We start from the raw sequence: 23,066 nt of genomic DNA, 5'->3' as shown, positions 1-23,066 counted from the left end.
GTTTTTTCCTTTATGAACCTGTGACAAAGCGGAACAACAATAAACAACTTGTCTGCGCTGGACTTACATGAGACTTGACTCTCTATAAAACATACATAAGGCAGCAAACATCTCAGTTGTGAAAGCTAAATGTTCAAATATTGCGTGATTTTAAAGGTCAGCATTCAGACCTGATACCTGACTTTATAAACACTTCTTCTAAAGGACTCCTGGATTTATTGTTTACATGATGCATCATCTCATCCTCACCAGTCATGACGTTCATTCGGACTCAACTCACCCTAACCTGGTGTTAACCCAATGCTTGGTTAAAGCCGCCAGATGTTTCCTCAAACCTCATGCAAACCCGACACAACAACTCAGCAACAACAACAGAAAGTCAGCGAATTACCGACAACATCGGTTCAACGCCAGCAACACCAAAGAAGCACCGGAACGACTGGCTGCTGCGCAGCTTTGAGGTGTCTGACGGATGAACGTGGTCCCTGAGCAAAGCCTCATGGGACACAAAGTCCTACGTGTGTCCTCCAGAACAAAGGCCTGTGGGAAATGTAGTCAAACATTGTTTTCTGTCAAAAACTGCAGGTTGTGTCGACACTGATCACCTGAGAGAGAAAACACACAACACACGATCTTTTCTAATAACAGAGCTGTTTGCATGTGTGTGTGTGTGTGTGTGTGTGTGTGTGTGTGTGTGTGTGTGTGTGTCCACCTCACACCACAGCTTGTCATTGTGGCGCCAGTATGGTTGGGCATAAATCCAGAACACACTTGATCTCACACACACTTATAAACACACACTAAAACTCCACTTCACCACCACAACTTGTTCTCTAACAGCCCCCCCCCCCCCAACACACACTTGTTCTAATTTTTGTTTTGTCTCTCATTATAACACACACACTCAAACACACACACAGTAGCACATCAGCAGCGCCACACCTCCGTCGCCGACCTCTTCCCCCACTTATCCCCCTGACAACAGCAGCGTGTCCGCCGGCTCGACATCTCTCAACACCAGCAGCCGCTTCCCGAGGTAAAAATAGACGGGTGTGAGGTGAGGGCAGGGAGGGAGGGGTGTTGGGGTGGGGGGGTCTGTTGAGTTTTGGGTGTGAAGTAATATCTGTCATGTTGGCTTGGCGTCTGGAGCCTGAAGCCACCGCGAGCTGGAGTATGGCATGGGACGGGCAAAGGGCCAAATCCCCACAGCTGGAGCCTTTAGGTTCAGGACTCACCGAGGCCTTCTCCACAACATCTGAAATGACACGTTTTATTTAGGGTGAAAAGGAACATCTACGATATGCTTATAATGTCCGTGATGGCCGATTATCTGGTCAGGAAAGTTTCAGCAGTCGTCCGACGCAGCCCAGACCACCATCATGAAGCGGGTTTTATCAATACCACGATCCAAAAAGCACTTAATTTGAGGCATGCTAAGGCCTTAATGTTTTTATTTCATTTGATTAAATTCATTCTGCTAGTTTACCTTTATAAGAAACAGCTGCCTTCAGCTACAGCAAAGACTTCACGTCTTTTGGTTAACTATCAGCAGACGACTTTACATTAAGTCGGCATTCAGAGGCATCATAACGTCTTATTAGTCTTATTCTTATTTTGTCATTTTAAATCATTTTCATCGAGCCGACTCCAAACCACAACTTTATCAAATGTATTGATAAATTACATTATTGTATAAAAGAAAGGGTGCGTCCCAACAATACTTCTGAGGGTTGTCTTCCCCTCGAGACACATTATGAATCAAGAAGACGCTTCAAGAAAAACAATAAATACACCTGAGCACTATTGGACATCGTGTCAGTTTACAGTTCTTTGACTCCAAACTACCTTTACTTACTTATTGTGTCAGATGTGATCACAGGGGGTTAAACAATCTGTTCTGAATCAATAAACCAGCTACAGGTGTGTAAAAATCACAATGAACAAACCTATCTGATGTTCTTAAGAGTCCCTGACAACTTTAAGAGTGGCTGTAGGTCAAAGGTCGGGGGTCAGGGGTCAGCCTGTAGCAGACCCCGACATTCAGTCAGATGGGAGATTACGGTAACAATCTGTGAGTGTGTGTGTCTCTGTACAGGTTGTATATTCACCTGTGTGTGTGTGTGTGAGACCAGAGACCACCTTGATGGGAAATATTTACTGGTCATGTTTATAGCTCGCCAGACAGCTGAAGATGATATCGGGCTTAGAAATACGGCCGACAGGATGAGCCCTCTGATTCACACACACACACACACACACACACACACACACACACACACACACACAGACAGCCTGTTGACATGATTAGTAAATACAGTCCTTCCTTTACGTGTGCCTGGACACCATCCAGCTGTAGGCGCCTGAGTAAACTTGTAAACTCGTCTCAGAGAGGATTAAAGTGTTAAAGTCTTGTTAAAATGTGTGATGAGAATTATGTGGCCTGCAATAAATGTACTTAATGCATTTATATTGTCGGCCACATTAACATTATTTGATGGGGGTTATTAATGAAGGAGGAAAATACATTAATTTTACATTGTTTTTCCACACGATCTTAAACGGGTTGTTTAAGATTGTGTGGAAAATAATTTTCCATTTTTGGCTGCTTACCAGTTTTTTTTTAAAATTCAGGTGGACAACTGCCTTAATCTCAAAACCCCTTATTTGTCCGTATAATTATTAAGATGGTTTGCCATTAAAGCAAAAAATTCAATGAGTGCCATTAATCAACTGAAGGTAATCAGGGTTAATTTAATGTGCTATAGATATATTTAATGGGTCATTCACATTAACAAACCATTAATAACCCTGTAAAGCTGCACAACAAGCACTAAAAAAAAACCTTAACTACTAGAGCCTGTATGAATCAACCTGTAAGCACATTTCTTAAAATCCTTTAACTCACCTTTACTGTTTTCAGATTTGGCTTTTTTGTGAATAATATGTTTTGATTTACAGTGAAAGCATATTAGCATAACACTCAACATAAGCTAAACAGTTAGCAATAAAGCCTATCACTCAACATAAGCAAAACAGTTAGCATAAAGACTATCACTCAACATAAGCAAAACAGTTAGCATAAAGACTATCACTCTACATTGTGTATGCTAACCAGTTAGCATAAAGCCTATCACTCTACATTGTGTATGCTAACCAGTTAGCATAAAGCCTATCACTCTACATTGTGCACGCTAAACAGATAGCATAAAGCTTATCACTCTACATTGTGCACGCTAAACAGATAGCATAAAGCTTATCACTCTACATTGTGCATGCTAAACAGTTAGCATAAAGCCCATCACTCAACATTGTATATGCTAACCAGTAGCATAAAGCCTATCACTCTACATTGTGTATGCTAAACAGTTAGCATAAAGCCTATCACTCAACATTGTGTATGCTAAACAGTTAGCATAAAGCCTATCACTCAACATTGTGTATGCTAAACAGTTGGCATAAAGCCTATCACTCTACATTGTGTATGCTAAACAGTTAGCATAAAGCCTATCACTCTACATTGTGTATGCTAAACAGTTAGCATAAAGCCTATCACTCTACATTGTGTATGCTAAACAGTTGGCATAAAGCCTATCACTCTACATTGTGTATGCTAAACAGTTAGCATAAAGCCTATCACTCAACATTGTGTATGCTAACCTGTCAGCAGAGCCCTCAAACCTTTAAACTGTTAGTGTAGACCTCACGCTGTACTATCAATACAACTGTTAACACTGACAAGCCTCGTTATACACAAACCTTCAGTCTTTGTACGTGTGTCTCACTTACACATTAACACATATACACACAGTACATGTATAAGGCAATAGTGTACAATGACACAAACACACACACACACATACACAGCTTTAAGGAGTCTCACACAGCTGCTGCACAGTTAGTATTATAGAAAAATAATATGTTTACAACCTTAATCAAACGTTCAAAAGAGACACTGCAGTGGTTTAATGTTGTATACCGAGAGACGATGAAAATAGCCCTTTTTAAAAAATGTATCAGCTAATCTACGAAAAACCCAAATATAATCAGTTTTCCTTATAAATGAAGTCAAAAAGTCAACAAATTCTCACATTTGAGAAGCTGAAGCCAACAAATGTTGGAAAAACATTTTCCTTGAAAAATGACTGAAACCATCAAAGGAATCAGCTCAAGATCGAAGCATCATAGGCCGAGATATCTTTTACTTTTACTCTTCAGTATGGGTCAAACTGCAAAAACACTGGATCCTACATTTCCCAGAGTGCACCTCTAATAAGACCCTCCCTGCCCCGCAAACGCCCACACCTTTTTGACTCCAAACCTCCAGTTTGCAACACAAGCTTTCTGTTTTAAAATGTAAAGCCCAAAATGAGATGACATCACTATGACATCATCAGGGTTAACAGTTGTAACTCATCTGGACCATAGACTGTATATAAAGATGGACTACATTACAGCTCCCTGCATCCGGGATACAGTGGGAGGAAGTGGAGAGGCGTCGGCCATCTTTATATACAGTCTGTGGAGACGCGTCGGCCATCTTTATATACAGTCTGTGGTGGAGACGCGTCGGCCATCTTTATATACAGTCTGTGGAGACGCGTCGGCCATCTTTATATACAGTCTATGATCTGGACTACGGTGGCTGGACAGTAACGTTCAGAGAGTGGAAATCACACTCTTGCTAACAATGACTATCAAACTGACGTTCATGTGTAAAAGCAGTGGAGTGCCCCTTTAACTGTGAAATGAACACCATATACTTTGAGGATTTGTGTTTTGGTGTCTCAGTAACCACAAATCTGCTTTAAAATCAAGCAGTGTCCCACCACCCACTGCCACGTCGGGCCTGTGCTGATGTGACACAGTGCAAAACAACATGATGGGATTAACGACGCAGTGAAACAGTGACGAGCCTGCGGGGATGAACCACCCAGCCTGAATCTATTTGTTTATATTATCACCCAAACTGCCGTCGGGGTGGCCCGGCCGCTCGCACACACCATCCTCCGACACACACACTGAACCCCCGCAGGCCGCCTCTGACCTCTGACCTCCCTGCAGCCTTTATACCCACAGTCAGGAGCAGATCATAACACAGTTGATACGTCGTGCGTCATGCGTGCAGTAGCAGTCGTAATGTGTAAGGATATGAGTGGACCAGGATCTTGATGGCGATTCTGCGGATGGGGTGGAAAGGGCTGAAGATGTAGAGAGCTGATGTGGCACTGAAACGGAAGATGGCCTTCCCTTTGTTCAGGACTATGAAGGTCTGCAAGAAAGACAGAGAAAAAAAATACATTTATTATATATTATATATGTAAAGGAACCCGACGTCCATCAGCCCCTGATTGAACATTTTGAACACTTCACTGTTTAGATTTGTGGTTTGTTGAAGCTGGCAGACGCAGTCATCTACCAAAATATTCTCTGGCTAGCTGCAAAATGCAAAAGTTGAGTCAGTTCACGCGCGCTGGCGTCACGTACCCACCACATGAAACTGCTCCAGAATGAGCTTGTGGCTGGACCGAGACCACTTCCTCTAAAGCAGGGATACCCAAGATGACACGAGGCCGGGGGTCCAGTTAATAAACAAACATTAATCAGGCCTTTCTGCCAGAAAGCCTGTCTAACACGTAGTTAACAACTGCTTGGTTAGGTGTAGGAAAAGATTGTGGTTTGGTTTAAATAATAAATCAATGCTAATATGCAACTAGTAACTTGCAACCAAAGTAACATGAGATATTATTGAACCTTTACTAATTTGTATAAACAAACACAAAAAAAAATCCCAGCGTGAATCAATTTATTTTCATCGTGAATTAGAAAATGGTCGGCGGGCCACCCGGCTCCCTATTACAGGCCAGATCTGGCCCACGGGCCGCAAGTTGAGTATCACAGCTCTAAAGGGTCTAAAGGGTCTCAGGTTCCCTGAAACAGGAAAGAGAGTGCAGGAGAAAGAGGACCAGACGGAGAGGGAGTTCACATGTGCCAGCTGGTAAACAAGGACTGAGAGTTTAACGAGGAGGACAGACACTAAATGTGGAAGAGAAGACACACACTCGCTCGGTCACCTCCCCTCTGGTCTTCACTGAAGTAGGCTACCAAAAAGTCCATTTATCTTCCAGGGATTCTCCAACAGGACAGACGGGGTATTTCCAAAAACCTTCACCCACCCACACACACACACTCTGGGTCACCTACCCTCTTGTTTTTGAAGTAGTACGGGTCGATGTCTTCCAGGGGAACGCCCACCAGATGAGACGGGATGTCAGCGAAGATGCGCGGCAGCTGTTTTCCTGCCTCCAGGTCGGGCCGGCGCCGGGGGACCACCACGTCGCCCAGGTCCTGACACACACACACACACACACACACACATAACATCACCACCCCCAAAATATCTCACATCTGGCTGCTGAAGCTGCCTTACATCTCTTCATTTTATTCAGCTTTTAACCTCCAATATCTTCCTGTTTCATCTTGTTTTAATAATAATAATGTGTTTGTCAGGTGTGTGTGTGTGTGTGTGTGTGTGTGTACCTCCTGGTAGTGTTTGTTTCGTCGGGCCTGCTCCTGGGTGATGCGCTGCTCGATGGCCGCCAGGGAGTCCGGCGTGAAGCGCTGAAAGCTCTCTGGTCCCATTGGAAACACACAGCCAGCCATCTTCTCATCCTGATCCTGCTGCTGACTGGCCCAGTATACCAGCTGCAGACAGAGAGAGACAGGATCAATACATAACTACTAATCTATAGGAAACTTTACATCATGAAAGAACCCCTTTAATATCCTAATTTCATTGACAATTTAATTATTGTAATATATGATGTTAGTCAGTGAGTGGCTTCCTACATTACCCAGAGTGCCTTTCAGCAACACTGCTACCCAACAACAACAGAGCTGCTGGAAATATCAGGACATGATGTAGTTTTGTCTACGTTTGGCCAGTAATTCACAGGAAAGAGAAACAGACACTGAGCGAAGACAGAGATCTGAAATCAACAAATCCAGACATTCATCCTACTCGTGAACTCGTGTTCGAGTTTTTATCTCTCAAAAGAGATCTGGACCCTGTGTGAGGAATCCAGTGTCTGCAGGGGTTTATTTACACACATCGTCTCAAGTCATAATCTCTGTTGATATTTTATTAAGGGTGTGATGTTTGGGTGTCCACATACTTTTGGCCATGTAGTGTAAAGGGGGGGTCAGCTGCTGGAAGGAGATCGACATGCTGTAGCTAAGCTCACAGGACACACACAGAAAGCCGGTCACTGATATTAAGTTGCTATATCCACGTATACAGTCAGATAATTATGGGATGTCCAGGTAATGAAGTGCAGGCCGACAATAGTGTCTCATTAACACTCGGAAACAGGGCGATCGAGTGTAGAGTTACACTGAGTGAGAGAGAGAGAGAGAGAGCTTGACTATAGGATTACACAGGGAGAGACGAGAGTTCGAAGAGAGCAGGACTGAGAGTGTGAGTGCGTAACAGGTCTGCGTGTGTGTGTGTGTGTGTGTGTGTGTCCAGACCATCTGCCTTGGATCCTAATTGAATGATTAGACAGGCCTCGTTTTTCATCCCTTCATGCATTTATTCTTCACAGCTCCCAAATCTGATTTCTGAAGTGTGTGTTTGTGTGTGTGTGTGTGTGTCCACATCAAAGGAAAATCTAGCTCTGTTTTTCATTCTTATCAAAAGCTGTCATCCACTCAGTCTCTCACACACACACACACACACACACACACACACACGTATGTCCAGTAGCTCCTGATGAGCGCTTCAGTCCTGGTTTCCATTCTGCTCCAACACTTGCTCACGTACACACTTGTTTGTACCTCTGCTACACAAAAGTTAGTCAAACCTTTTCTTCTTTCTTGTCACTAACTGAGACCTGGACTCGGCCACAGAGAGACGAGGTCAAGGTGCACGGACGGGTCCACAACGGGGGATCAGCAGTCAGCTTCCAACGGCGACCGACCACGATTTAAAAAACGCATAACAAAAACATCGACACGTAGCTGAAACGCTGGATGTGCTCCAGTGATCTGACACCAGGTGAAAGCCGCCATGATACACGAGACACCCTGCACATGTCCACATCAATCATTACATCATTACACGATTCAGAAGATACTGAACTATAATCACACTGTGTTCAGTCTCAAACACTTCACTGTCAGTTTCTAATTTGAACCAGTTGTAAACATCGTCTGAATGAAAACTGTCCAACACACTTGTTTTATGAATGATTCATTACGTGTTTCATTGCGTTTGATTGGTCGAACAGCTTTCTAAGGAGCCTTTCAGACAACAGGAAGTACCTGGAGCTGCTTTTTATCCAAATCAACCTCCTCTACCTCTTCCTCTCCTTCCACTCTTCCTCCTTTGTCTTTCCTCCTCTATCTTCCTTTCCTTTGACAGCCCTCCTGTCCTTGTTTACCTCCTCATTTCCTTCCCTTTCCCTCTTTCCTTCCCTCACGGTAAAGTGAGAATCCCAGACATGCGGAGTGACATGACTCAACGTAGTACATGTACTCATTATGTTTTTGTTCTTTTCCTGTCTTTTAATACGTCTTTATTTGTTGAAAAAGACCAAACTTTTGCTCTTTTGTGACAGCTGAATATTATTTTTTGTGACTTTGTTTGCTGATGTCGGAGTCGAGCAGGAGAAGGACACCGCGGGTAAGAATCAGTCTGATGTGTTTAATAGAAACACAGTAATCAGCCTCTGAACTCCGACTTCACTCCTCGTCCTTCAGCTCCAGGCTGAACGACGGCTAACTGCTTCAAACATCAAATTACTGAACAGACACTTTCATATCTGTTCGCCTTCAGAAGCTTCCAGTGTTTTTAATGATGTTTCTTTTTGTTTTCTACCTCATTGTGTTTTTGTGTTGTTTCTTACTACTTGCTCTGTGTTATGGCCTCAAACTGGACTCAACTGGCCTATTTCGTGTTGCATTTAAGTACGCGTGGATTACAACATGCTTAACGTCAGTATATACTGTATACTGCATAACAACAAAAATATCAGGGATAGATTATCAAAGAAACAATTATTCATGGTCGAGCCTCATCTTAAAGACAGAGATGATGGTTTAGCAAAAGTCATCAATATACAAAGTTCACATCAGACGGGCAGAAACGCCCGGCTTTCATCTTAGTTTGCTTTTAACTGGAGGATAATAAACATGAAGCAGGTTTCCCTCCTAACATAGCGGCCCGCTGCCTTGCTCAAGGGCAAACTGTAATTCACAAACGGTGTGATGCGGGTAGGGTGAGGCACAATAACAGACAGATTTCAACTACAGACACCACCAGTGAAGAGAAGATGCTGTGAGACAGAAACACAGAGACTAGAAATGTTTCTGGGTCAAAACACAAAACACAGACGACCCACCAACCAAACAAGCATCGCCCTCAGGAAGGACACACACACACACACACACACACACACACACACATGCAAATACGCATGCAGAAAGTCACAGACACAGTCAAGCACACACTGTAGCTTTTACACTAATATGGTGTGTGTGTGTGTGTGTGTGTCTGTAAACCCGCAGCCATATAACACCTCACATCAATTTCCTGCATATTTCATGTAGTCATGTTCAGGCTTCAACCGTCTGTCCATGTAATATAAACATGAATGTGTCGTATTATACTTGCACCTTTATTAACAAGCATAAAACATGTACTGTACACACACACACACACACACACACACACACACACACGCCTCGTTACACCACGTCTGATGCATAAACATGTCAACAGTCAAATTCACACCCTCCGACCGAACCGCAGACCTGGAATGGAAATCTTATTTTATCTAAAATCAGGAGAAACATTTTAGTCACTCGGTCGTCGGCGAACACAAACACACCTCCAACACGAATGATCAACTCAATATTGACTGTAATGGATTGCTGTCTTTATCTGCAGTTGGTTTCACGTCTCTGCATGTTTGTTGAACTAAAAACAATATCTGTGTGGAAGTTCAGCCGTGTGGTTACCTCCGAGGCTGAACAGCGCGACCGCACATCTAATCTGATGAAGCTGAGCGAAGCAAAGTGTGACATTACCGATGGCAGCGACTGTCGACAGAAGATCCAAGTTACAAACTTACACAGATAGATCTGTCAGAACAGCCTTTGCTGCAGAGGAACTCCCAACAAACACAGCTCAGAGATACTTGACAACATGAAAGCTTCAGCGACGTGAGTGTTAAGAGCAGAGTGATGAATGCTGTGAATATGATCGAGCCCAGGTTTTATTTTATGGGTCCTCAGATCTTTTCTACACATGGAGGTCAGCAGGCTGGAACAATGCCAGCACAACTCGCCGACGTAACAGAGGAACTTGCGTGTATTGGATTGGTCGACGCAGCCGGACGTCACGTTGCAGCAAAAGTTGAACCAGGTTCAACTCTTTCGGCACCTGTGCTGATTCAACAGACTGCCTCCACTCAAATGAATCAGAGGGAGTTTTTAACGCAAGTCGGTCTGAACGCGCCTTTAATAACTTTTAATGACGTCTAAACATTAATAAATGTCCCATGCTGTTCACTTTTTATTTTATTTATAAACACGTGGGCACATTTAATCACACTAGCAATGCTGCCGTACTGGAAAATATATATATAACATATAACAAAATGTATAACATAATAAGCGACTCACGGTCACCAGACCTTGTTCCAGGCTTTGAACATTTATAAAACAGAATATCCCTTTAGTGAGCTGGAGCAGCGCCTGTTCCTTATTTCCATTTTTTTCAGGCATTCATCAGGCCTGCCTGGATATGTGTGTGTGTGTGTGTGTGTGTGTGTGTTCACGGCCATGTGCTTGGTGTAGGTGCGTGCATATTCCGTTCTCTTTTATTTCCATACCATTTTAGCTATTCATCAGATACAGTATGTGCCTCTGTCGTACTCCTGCTGTGTGTGTGTGTGTGAGTGTGTGTGTGTGTGTGTGTGTGTGTGTGTGTGTGTGTGTGTGTGTGAACTGAATGGCCGCACGCTTGGCTTGCTCTTTTCTCCTCCAAGCGTTTCTCCCAACCTCTGGCAAGCTGAGAAACTCCCTCTCTCTCTGCTGCATCGGCCATATTACCACATCACGTCTGAGCATTTTTGCGAAATAAGGTCAAACTACTAAAATACTCTATTTAACAAAGTACATTCTGAAAAAAAGTGTATTTTTAACAGTTGTGCCGCTGTAATATGTCAGTACGCAGAGTGAGATATTGTTGTGCACTCAGTGGCTCACGTGGTTCATCTTGTTGCACTCTCGCTGCCCAGGTGGAACGTACAGAAGGTCATTAAAGACAAAACCATTGGAGTTCTGATCGAGCTATAATTCAGGACTGAACTGAGCCAGAATAAAGTCAAGACTGTGATACATGTTGTAGGAAAACAAAAAGAACCGTGTTTCCATGTTTGATTCAGCATCAGGGCTTCCTTTGCCCGCTCGCGCGCAGTTTTGTCAGTTTGCATCCATCACATGCAAACTCGGCTTTTGAGCTCTGAAATGCTCAGGTTCTGCCAAAAACCTATTCTGTGTTCTCTGTATTCCATCCGATTGTACCTTTAGGCAGGAAAAATACCCAGTCTGACTGTCTAATAACCAGCTAACGAAGAGGTACGGCTGTCAGTCAAATCTGATCAAACCAAAGCTGCAGAAGAAGCAGATCAGGTGAGGTTTTTTTCTGTTTTAAACTCTTAATAAATAAACAAAAATGTGGGAAAGAAATACAGTTTTTGGTCGCTGTAATCGTTCCTTCTGTCCATACTGGCTGTGAAGTGACACCCTCCTAACTCAGTTTCAGTTCTAAAGTTCAGCTGTCACTATCCAGTGAAGGCAAAATAAATGCCCAGAAAATACCTTAAAATAAATAAATAAAGTTCAGCTGAGTCTTATGTAAGACTTTGGCAATCTCTTGAGGGCCAGTATGAACAGGGGGAACATTTGCAGTGACCAACAACAACTCTTAAAACAATTCCCACATGCCATTAAGTGTGTTCAAAGACAGACTTTAAAAAATGAAACTATCCTCTAAGATTTAAAACCAAGTTGTATTCGGGACTTAAAGGTATGGTTACGGTTGGTTGATAAAGATGATGGTTGTGGTTCATAAAAACTTCGATTGCAGGTCTGTGTGTAGTTTAAGTTAACATTAACCGCCCCATACAGACCCTTCCTTTCCGCCTTGCTGCAGCACTGAATGTTGGCAATGGATGTAAATGATCCACTATGGACATAATTCCTGGGGATACTGGTCTGACACATTAGTTATGCACAACCCTGACTTGCAGGTTGATTACCATTTGAACTGTTTTTGTGCTCACTATAGTTTTGTCACCAAGAATCCTCCATATAAAAACAGATGGGGATGAAGGGGAATAGCTCGCAGCAGGTGTGGCATCACTCAGGACCAATCCCATCAGCTCTGTTGCTTCGCTCTGAAAGCAGAGTGTCCTGTCACAGCGCGGTGATGGAGAGCGAAAACTCTCACAGAAATACCTCCTAAGAGGACGCTGCTGTCCAGAAGCAGCAGCAGTGAATATGCAGCACCTTCAATTCAATTAGCCTGAGAGGAGAAAACACATTTTGTCACCGCGCTGCTGCTGCTGCTGCTGCTGCTGCTGCTGCTGCTGCTGCTGTTAACGGCGCAGAGCCGCTGCCCAGCGCAGGAAATGATTCACTGATATCAGGCAGAGAGCCAAGCTGAGCTGGCAGAGGACCGCAGGGACCGTTTGGCTTCAGGACGAGGAGGGGGGGTGATGAGGAGGGGGAGTGACCCTGACACGCAGCCGCCTCCGTGCGTCACGTCGAAGCTCCGTGTTGGATGACAAACCTTCACACCTCCACAGCCACTTAAAATCCCACCTGTGTGAAGCTCGTAATGTTTGAGTTTTCACATCAGATGTTGAGTCGACTCTACAGGGATGTTTGAGACTGGAGTTTGTGGAGTTGTTGTATCAAACTGCGATGTATTGCATTGTACATGCATGGGGGTGGCAAATATGCGATTTTTTTTGCGCCAAGCTGAGCCAAGAGCAACCACAACCACTCAAAGCGTGCTGGCACGGCGCGAGTGACTTTCCATAGGTGACACGGCGAGGTAAAAGAAGCTGTTCACCTTGATGATGTGCTGTCACCTGCAGCTCTTCATCTAACATCCAACATCCTCCTTGCAACATTTAAAACTGATCTGAAAACCAGTGTCACATACGTCCACGTCATGTTGAGTATTCCAGTTTTTAGTAGCCATGGCAGCAGCATGGCTCTAGGGGAAGTGGCTCTGTCCACCACTTTGCTCCAGACTAAAATAACTACTGGATGGATGCTCATGAATTCTTGTGCAGACATTCATGGTGCCAAATACCTGCAACAGACCAAACGTGCTGTTCAGACTCACTTCCAGGTCTTTTAAGAGCTGACTATGAATGCCTCATGGTCTTAAATATATCTAGTAGGTAAATGTATGATATATAAATATAATCTCCACTTCCTGCTGTTTTTAAAGCGATACAGAGAAGTTTGAGATCTTGTAGGTTTGTAACAAGGCTCTGGTCTCGCTTCTATTCTTCCTTTCAGACAGTTTGGCCCTAAATTGGCTTCCTGTGTCCCGGCCCGTCAGAGGGAGTTGGATCAGTCTGCTGCTGAAGGTGCTTTTCTGTTTCTCGGCGGGGCTGACTGATTGTCCCTGACTGCCAGTAGTTGGTTCATTGTGCTTTGTTGTTGCTCAGGCTGCAGACAGTCCAGACCCACTCCTCACACTGAGCCAACCTGACTCATTAGCTTAGCGAGTCCTCTGGCAGCGCCCGCTATGACGCCACTGACTTCACCTCAAAGTCCTCTGCAGGCCGGCGTGGAGCTCTCCACATGTTAACATCAAGTCCATCCTGCTGTTTGTTACCTGCCGCTGTCTGTATGGTCCTCCATGGAGTTCATGCCCATTAACGTCCTCTCCAAGCGCTATGAACTATAAACCAATTCTCCTTCTTTTTAGTGATATTTCACAGCAGAAAAAGACAGAGTACTATTTGCATGAAAACATGTTTTTCCCCCCGCTAGAATCTGTTCTGATTTGTTAATAAAAGTCTTTCCAATATTCATGTCTGTCTGTCTTCAGTCGGCGTCTTGAACTGTCACCACCCATGATGGCAAGCCGGCTGCCCGTAAATCCCCGGGTGCCGTAAGGTTCACGTTCATTGCAAGTGGATACGATCAATTCACCAAAAATATGAGCCCGCTCAGTGAACGCATGTTCATGCACAACACTGCTTTCTACAATATGTGAAAATGGTACGGTCACGGTCAGGGAAAGACTATCTTTAAGGTGCGGCTCAGATTAGGCAACCAAAGCACACGGTGAAGATTTAGGGACATTATAGTTAATAAAAAGGTGGCAGGTCTGTGACAGGAGGTGAACTCTAGTCTCCTGGATGAAGGTGTGACATGAAACACGTCCATCCACCACTGCGTGAAGGACAGACTACTTCCTGCACTGACACTACATGTTGGCATTGGACGTAAATCATGAGGCGCAGAATCGTCCAATAGGAATAAAATTCTTAACGACATCGAGCTGGCCGGTCCCAGGTGTCGCCAAATCAACCAGGACGGAAATCTGAAGGGTTTCAACTTTAACTTTTATTGCAAACTACAGCACACGTGACTTTTAACTGTTTTCAGGCGTAAGAAAGCGTTAATAATAACGTGACTTTAAAATGCCAACATGTTGCACTAAACACTGGAATTAATAAAATAATGTGTTTTGGTTCATAGTGAAACACACACACACACACACACACACACACACACCAATCATATCATATCATAATTTCCATATTAGCCATCTCCAGTGTCTCAGTAAGTGTCCCCTCAGAGTGTGTTGGCTGTGGACATTAACACACACACGGAGGACTGGGATCAGTTCATGTTCTGGTCAAGGTCGTCGTGGAGATAAAGTGTTTTATAGGCGTCGTCAAATCCCCATCAGACAGTAAAGGAAGAGACTCAACCCTCCAAACCAACCGTCAACCGTTAAAAAACATTTCAAAGTAAAGTACAACGTGTTTCTACTTTTCTACAAGATGATGACTCAACACGTCTGAAGCCAAAACCTGTTTCAGAAAACACTGAAATTCATTTCACACAAACCAAGGTGCAAATATTACATTTTTATTCCTTGTTTCCTTCCTTTCCTGCTTTCCTTTATTCACTTTCTGCTTCCTTCCTTCTGTCCTTCTTTTTCACATTGTCTCCTTCTGTCTTTGCTTCCCTTTTATTTCCTCCTTCCTTCCTTCTTTCTTTCTGTCCTAGCATCCTTCCTCATGTCTTCCCTCTGTCCTTGCTTCCTTTGTTATTTCTTCCTTCCCTCTGTCCTTGTTTCCTTTGTTATTTCTCCCTTCCCTCTGTCCTTGTTTCCTTTGTTATTTCTTCCTTCCCTCTGTCCTTGCTTCCTTTGTTATTTCTCCCTTCCTTTTGTCCTTGTTTCCTTTGTTATTTCTTCCTTCCCTCTGTCCTTGCTTCCTTTGTTATTTCTTGCTTCCCTCTATCCTTCCTTCCTTCTGTTCTAGCTTCCTTTGCAATCCCTTGCTTCCTTCCTTATTCCCTTCAGTTTTCCTTTCTTTCCTACCTTCCTTTATTCCGTCCTCCATCCTCTCAGTCTGTCTCTCTCACAGGGTGCAGTCTCTCTTTAACGTCATCTGACCACATTAGTCATTAGTGTCGTTAATAATCTTGTTTATTTGGTCTTTATTACATTTCATCGCTGTATTTTTTATCACCTCAGCTCCAGGTTTGTTATGTTAGTGATTACATTGACTTTAAATGAAAGGAAACATGCGTCAGTATCCGAGGCTGCCAGCTGTCAACTGACTGACTTCTTTAATGGACGAGATGGTTATTAAAGTGTTCACTCTTAGACAGATTACAAGATTATACGATTTAGAGTTACAGTAACTTTACCAAACTGGATCCTCTAGATTCAGATTTAAATAATGAACATAAATAAAGGTATAAATATGTATAAATATGTTACAGAGTATTGGTCTGCTTTACCAACATTACGCTACTTTGGTTTGTACTCTTGTCTTCCTGAGGACATTAATGACTCTACTAAAAGGTTTCCTGTCAGAAAAATGTCAATCCAGGCTATTTTAACTGTTACCAAACCAAAACTCTCTCACCAAGAAATGCCATACAGAATAACTGCAAGGCTGCAAACACAAACGCTTTTCAAACATCTTAATAAACATGTTGTTGGTGATGAAGAGAGAACAGGCAGAGAAGCAAGACAGAAGTTGCCTCCAGATTCTTCACACATTTCCTTCTTTCTGGTTCGCAATAACTATGAACACATCAGGCACATTATGTGTCATTATTTAGAAAAAAGAAAATCAAACTATTTCCGAATTTGTGTAAAGCAAGAAACATTTCCATCCCATCATCCTTCACACAGAAACAAGCAGAGATGAGATGAGAATAAAACATCGTGACACTCTTTACGCGTCTGTATTACGAGCTGTTTCTGACTGACGGCTTTCTGAATAAATGTACGGGACTGAATTCAGGAGGAGTGAATCAATAAACACATAAACAAGGTGAAATAAGAGATACAGACACAGAAATAGAAAGCTATGTGTCCTTGCATGAGTCTGCATGTGTGCACGCTGCAGGCATGCATCAGTGTGTGTGTGTGTGTGTGATCTGTAAATGTCCTCATAAAGACAGGACGTTTAAAGCTTTAACTGTTATCACAGCAACAGTCTTAGTGTCCAGAGTCAAACCTCAAGATTACCACATTAAAAACTCTTACTGGTGTTTTGCTAATTTAATCATTCATTAATATATTCATGTCCAATCAATGCTTGTGTACAAGAGCTTAAAGTGTTTAGAATACACTTAAAGAACAAAAAGTAAAAGTACTTATTGTGCAGAACAGCCCATCACAGCGTAAAGTATATTACATGAGAGATTTATACCTTAATGTCGCAGCTTTTCTTTTACTAAATATTCTGCCAAGGGATCAATAAAGTCTTATCTTAACCTGTATTCCTTGATTATATTTTGTATTATTATTATATATCTGCAAAGTAATTAAAGGTGTCAAATAAATGCAGTGGAGTAAAAAGTACAATGTTTGCCTCTGCCAGGTACAGTGGGGGGGGGGCGCAGTATCTTTAACAGGGTCTCTTTTTTTAATACAACGCTGTGAACACCAACGTCAGGTACTATAACGTCTACATGAGGCCTTTCATTAAACTATTGGTGATTTTACTTATTGACTTTTTATTGGCACATAGAGAGCCAGACAGATCGCTGATTTCTCCTGCGTGCAGCTCTGTTTCCTCACGTCTTCCCCACCAGAGATTTTTAATCTAAATAGGCTTCAGTCGTTATTCAGCTCTAACTGTTTCGATGCCTTTGCTGCCTCTGAAAATAAGACTTATTAAAAGCCTCAGTTTGACTCAGTGGGGAACTAAAAGCAGCTGTTACAGGTCGTGTCCCTGTTTCCTCTGATAGTTTATGTAGTTTCCATGACAACAGATGGAGTCCAGGTGTCAGAGCAGGAGTGACTCTGTACAACCATCTTTAGACGTATCCACATCAGTAGATGTGTTCCCAACTTCCAAACAATGAACAATGAGTCATTATTCAGTCCAAAAAAAGAATTTCAGAAGTTTCTGTCAACAAAATCCGTCTAAAGAGACATTTCCATCCGTTTCTTTTTGGCTCGTCTGATAGTTTATGTTGTATCCAGACAAACAAACGATGTCGTCCTGCTTCAGATCAGTAAACACGTGTCGTTCAAGACGGCATGGACGAACAACATATTTTGTAGTTTAATTTAGAGGACTTGTTGCAGATGTGTGTTTTAAGTTGTCGAGTATAGGACATGAAATAGGACAATGTTGCTGATTAAATGTGTTCCAGGAGGAGCCCAGACGAAGAAACTACTTTAAAACTGAAACTGAGTGGTCCTCATATTTAGATTCATATAATTCACTCATTTACATGCTTGGTTTAAACTAATAATAACAGCCTGTCTTGTGCTCATGAATGAGATTTCATCCCACAGGGATGATGCTGGTCACCCACTCCTGCTCTCAACACACGAGTCCAGTTTCAGTCCTGTAAATCTGAGACTCGGAGCTGTCCTGGTCTCTGTTGGCTGAAGGTGCAGAACTGAACCAGAGCTTTAATTAAACACACACACAGACACACACACACTCGTTCCCGGGGGAAATCAGAAATCAGGAGGACGTGGACGGAGAGGACTCGGACACCTGTGGCTCACTGCTTTCAGCCAATCAGGAGGCTGGAAAAGATTCAGGAAACATCCAGCTGATCAGGATGAGTGGAAGTGTGTTTGGATAAATGGTTTGATAAATGTTTCAAACTGGAGGGGGCAGGAGGAGGAAGAGGAGGAGGAGGAAGAGGGAAGAGAAAACAGATGAGTAGAAAAGAAAAGATGCAAGAGGACCAAGAGGACCAGGAGGACCAGGAGGACCAAGAGGACCAGGAGGACCAGGAGGACCAGGAGGACCAAGAGGACCAGGAGGACCAGGAGGACCAGGAGGACCAGGAGCAAAGAAATGAGCAGAGAAAAACAAGAAGACAAGAAGAGAGGAACAGAACAAGGGAAGAGGAGGAAAAGGAGGAAAAGGAGGAAAAGGAGGAGACCAGAAGAGAAAAAAAGAAACAATAAGAAGAAAAACGACAAGGAGAGTTAAAAAAAGACAAAAAAACAGAAAGGGGGATGAGAAGAGATTGAAGAGGAGGTCTTGAATTAACCAACAGCTTCTCTGTCATCAGCTGCTGATTTTGGAGAACGACTCTCCAAAAGGGACACACACACACACACACACACACACACACACACACACACACAGACAGCCAGACGGCATTGTGGGTAATTAGCACCATCATGTCCAAAAGCAGCGGAGAGAGAGGAGATGGAGAGAGTCGATGAAAATGTAAATCTGCATGAAGAGATTTCTTCTGTTTGACTGCAAGTCTGCTCTGATCCACTTCAGACTGTGTGTGTGTGTGTGTGTGTGTGTTTAAACTACTGCATTGATTATTCCAGTTGCGTGTTGCTGCGAACAAGTTGCGTTGATAATGACATTTTTGTTATTCCTATTTCTTCTCTCGTGCTACATCATATTCTAATTGAGTGTGTGTGTGTGTGTGTGTGTGTGTGTGTGTGTGTGTGTGTACAGAGCAGAGAAGGAGGCTCATGCCAGAAGGAACGACCCTGACACAGAAAAGGGGGGGATAAACAAAAGCTTGGCAACTATGTTCGCCTGGCAACCCAGCAGGCTGCAGCTGTTTGTTTGTTCACACCGTGATACCGCAGCAGTGAAGGTGTGTGTGTGTTCCTGTGTGGGTGTGTGTGATGGGGGGTGGGTGGTAACCTCAAACCTGGCACCCACGCCAACCTGGCAACCCACTACCACCTTTCTGCTTTTGGATTTCAGTGACAGGGATGCCCCCTTGCCTTCACACTATGTTTGTTAGCACGTGGCTAACGAGTGCCTTTGGTTTCGGTTCGGAAACGCTAAAGTAATGTCTCATTCCAGGTTAAATCTGTTACTGATCATGTGAAGAGGGCCTACAGGCGGACAGACACGTTTTTATTTATTGTATATGTTAGCGTGCGCTACATGTTTTAATAAACTTTCTGCACGACCAAGAGAGAGCCAGATGTTTCCCTCAGGAGGTGGTGGAGACCAAAAACGGAGCTAACGGAGAGAGAGAAGACTGGACTTCCTCCATCAGGAGACACAAACACGACTCCACATGGAGGACCATGTTGTCCCGTAGCTGCTGGATGTCAAAACAAGCAACTTGCTAAAGAGTTCACCATGTCGACTGTAAAGGTGATGATGGGTCCACAATTTGTTTCCGTTGCCCCCAAGTGGACAAAGCAATCAGTTATTGCAGGTTTAAAGAAACCGAAGAGCTCAGGTGTTGAGTTGGCGTGTAACATGTTGTCATAACAAAATAAAAAGAAGGTCAAAACTATTAAAAGAAGGCTGTAATAATACTAAAGATAATGGCCCAGACATCGGTCCCTTTTCTCATATCTAGTCTAACTAGTCCGGAGACTCGTCCTGTCTGAAGTGTTGTTAAGCTTCAGTTTGTGCTGCAGGGAGGTTTCTTGGCTCTGCAGGTGTCAGGTGAGCAGGAGGAGATGAGCGGAGGGTGAAACAGTCTTTCCTTCCCCCGACAGAGTCACCTTTCAGCTGGGGTTACACCCTGACATCAGCGTCCAGCCGTGGGAAGCTGATATTTACAGTGGACCCTCCAGGCTCCAGTGATCGGTGCTTACACACACTGACACACATTCACACATTCATTATTCATCCACTCACTCGCTCGCTTTTTCCCTTTGGTCAGTGTTGGGTTTTGTCCTTCAAATGTCCACTGACCTGAACACTTAGAGGAACAGCTCGGACCAAAAAACAACAAAAACAGGTTCAGCTCCTCCATCAACAACAAGGAAGCCGGAGGTCAGAGGTCACAGTGTCCTGCTAATGTTCATTATGGTGGAAAAGTGCAGTAAGTAAAAGTAGCACAACCACAGTGTGAAAATAAAGTCTGGCTTCAAATGTTAAAGTCAATATGTTAATATTAAGATACCGTAAACCACGTTTAGTCCTGAAAACGATCAAAAGTGAAAGTACTAAGTGTGAGAAATGGTCTGCGTCATAACGCTCAATTATTCATGTGTTGACCTGTCAATGTGCTGTGTGTGTTCCAACTGCAGCAATGCATCACATGTTATGAGCTACTTATGTTATGAACTGCGTGTAAAACTTAATCTGGGAAGTCATTCGTAACAGAATTAAGTCAACATGTTTACGCTTCCTGTTCCCTCGTCTGGAAGTCAGCCGGTGTTTTGAATGTGTTTTTGTTTAGATGCCTGAAATAAGGTCTGTGGTGAACACAAGCTGAGGACATTTCAACGGTTTGTTCTACAACATAAAATACGTCAGTTGATACCCCCCCCACTCGTGGACTTTGGAGGTTTTACGTGTCTTAAAAAAGGCGGTTGCTAACAAGCGGCTAAATGAGACTACAGAGGTTGTCGCGCACATTAAACACGGAAAGTCATCTACTCACTAGTTCGCCTTTACTATCTGTCTATATATCTATATCTATCTGTCTATATATCTATATCTATCTGTCTATACATCTATATCTATATGTATTCTCTTCAAAGTGAACTTCAGTGGTTGGGATGTTGAAGTAATGCGACCGTGCTGTAGTTCCTTTATAGCCTAACGTTAGCTTTTTACTTCTGGCGATTCCATTTACTTCAAAAATCATAAAAGTGGAGTTCATTAGTGAAGATTGTCTTGCTGAACTAAACGTGTCAGTATCATAAACTTTTGTTGTCCACAGAGTTTATTTTCTGCATTAATCCAAAATGAACCAGGGCGATGCTAACTTCAGGGTCTGCCTACAAAAATACGTCATCCCCGCGGCTCTCTGCAGCTGTACACTTCTAGAAGTACAGTACGTGTGGTTTACAGTGTAGTAGAGTAAAAGTACTATGACTTGGTAAAATTAAAATGTAACGCACTAAAGTAAATGTGTTGCTCTCGTTCTCCACTTTTTCTCCAGCAGATTAAAACCTGCAGGGCAGATTATAAAGCTCCTGTATGAAACTCAGACTGGGGGATCATCTGGTGCCAAGTACACTTATGATCCTCCTTACGCTGGAACGTGGTGTTTGTTAAGACCAACACATGTCCAGCTCTGAAGTCCAGCAACAAAGCATCACTCGGGTTCAGATCAGGCAGGCTGATCCCTCCAGGTTCCTCCATGGTTCTGCTGAAGTCCCCCAGCAGAACTATGGAGTCTAGGTGCCCTTTCCAGGACCCCACCCAGAGACTGGGAACTGCTGTTCAGTGCAGTTCTCCTCCTCATCTCCTCCTTTTCTATCTGTTCTTTCCCTCTCTTCTTCTCCTCTCTCACCTCCCTCCTTCTCTCCTTTACTTCCTCCATTCCTTCCCTCATTTCCTCCTCCTCATCTCCTCCTTTTCTATCTGTTCTTTCCCTCTCTTCTTCTCCTCTCTCACCTCCCTCCTTCTCTCCTTTACTTCCTCCATTCCTTCCCTCATTTCCTCCTCCTCATCTCCTCCTTTTCTATCTGTTCTGACCCTCTCTTCTTCTCCTCTCTCCTCCCTCCTTCTCTCCTTTACTTCCTCCATTCCTTCCCTCATTTCCTCCTCCTCCTCTCCTCCTTTTATATCTGTTCTTTCCCTCTCTTCTTCTCCTCTCACCTCCCTCCTTCTCTCCTTTACTTCCTCCATTCCTTCCCTCATTTCCTCCTCCTCATCTCCTCCTTTTCCATCTGTTCTTTCCCTCTCTTCTTCTCCTCTCTCACCTCCCTCCTTCTCTCCTTTACTTCCTCCATTCCTTCCCTCATTTCCTCCTCCTCATCTCCTCCTTTTCTATCTGTTCTGACCCTCTCTTCTTCTCCTCTCACCTCCCTCCTTCTCTCCTTTACTTCCTCCATTCCTTCCCTCATTTCCTCCTCCTCATCTCCTCCTTTTCTATCTGTTCTGACCCTCTCTTCTTCTCCTCTCTCTCCTCCCTCCTTCTCTCCTTTACTTCCTCCATTCCTTCCCTCATTTCCTCCTCCTCCTCTCCTCCTTTTCTATCTGTTCTTTCCCTCTCTTCTTCTCCTCTCTCACCTCCCTCCTTCTCTCCTTTACTTCCTCCATTCCTTCCCTCATTTCCTCCTCCTCATCTCCTCCTTTTCTATCTGTTCTGACCCTCTCTTCTTCTCCTCTCTCACCTCCCTCCTTCTCTCCTTTACTTCCTCTATTCCTTCCCTCATTTCCTCCTCCTCATCTCCTCCTTTTCCATCTGTTCTGTCTCTCTCTTCTTCTCCTCTCTCCTCCCTCCTTCTCTCCTTTACTTCCTCCATTCCTTCCCTCATTTCTTCCTCCTCCTCTCCTCCTTTTCTATCTGTTCTTTCCCTCCTTCTCCTCTCACCTCCCTCCTTCTCTCCTTTACTTCCTCCATTCCTTCCCTCA

The 23,066-nt window shown here is 43.6% G+C and overlaps 1 protein-coding gene across 1 annotated transcript in view; it reads right to left on the bottom strand.

Annotated features, from left to right (window-relative positions):
* Positions 1 to 6,669, bottom strand: part of LOC139303967 (sodium channel protein type 5 subunit alpha-like) — a 124,192-nt gene extending 117,523 nt beyond the window's left edge. Inside the window, exons 1-3 of the mRNA XM_070927784.1 lie at positions 6,538 to 6,669; positions 6,202 to 6,345; positions 5,151 to 5,269 (exon numbers count right to left, since the gene is read on the bottom strand). Of these exons, the coding sequence (XP_070783885.1) occupies positions 5,151 to 5,269; positions 6,202 to 6,345; positions 6,538 to 6,660 (386 nt within the window). The 5' untranslated portion in view covers positions 6,661 to 6,669. The remainder of the gene's footprint in view (positions 1 to 5,150; positions 5,270 to 6,201; positions 6,346 to 6,537) is intronic.
* Positions 6,670 to 23,066: the final 16,397 nt, after the last annotated feature.

Source organism: Enoplosus armatus, chromosome 21 (assembly GCF_043641665.1).
Source record: "Enoplosus armatus isolate fEnoArm2 chromosome 21, fEnoArm2.hap1, whole genome shotgun sequence".
NCBI lineage: Eukaryota > Metazoa > Chordata > Actinopteri > Centrarchiformes > Enoplosidae > Enoplosus > Enoplosus armatus.
Note: the sequence above shows the minus strand (reverse complement) of the source record. Positions and strands in the feature narration are given on the sequence as shown.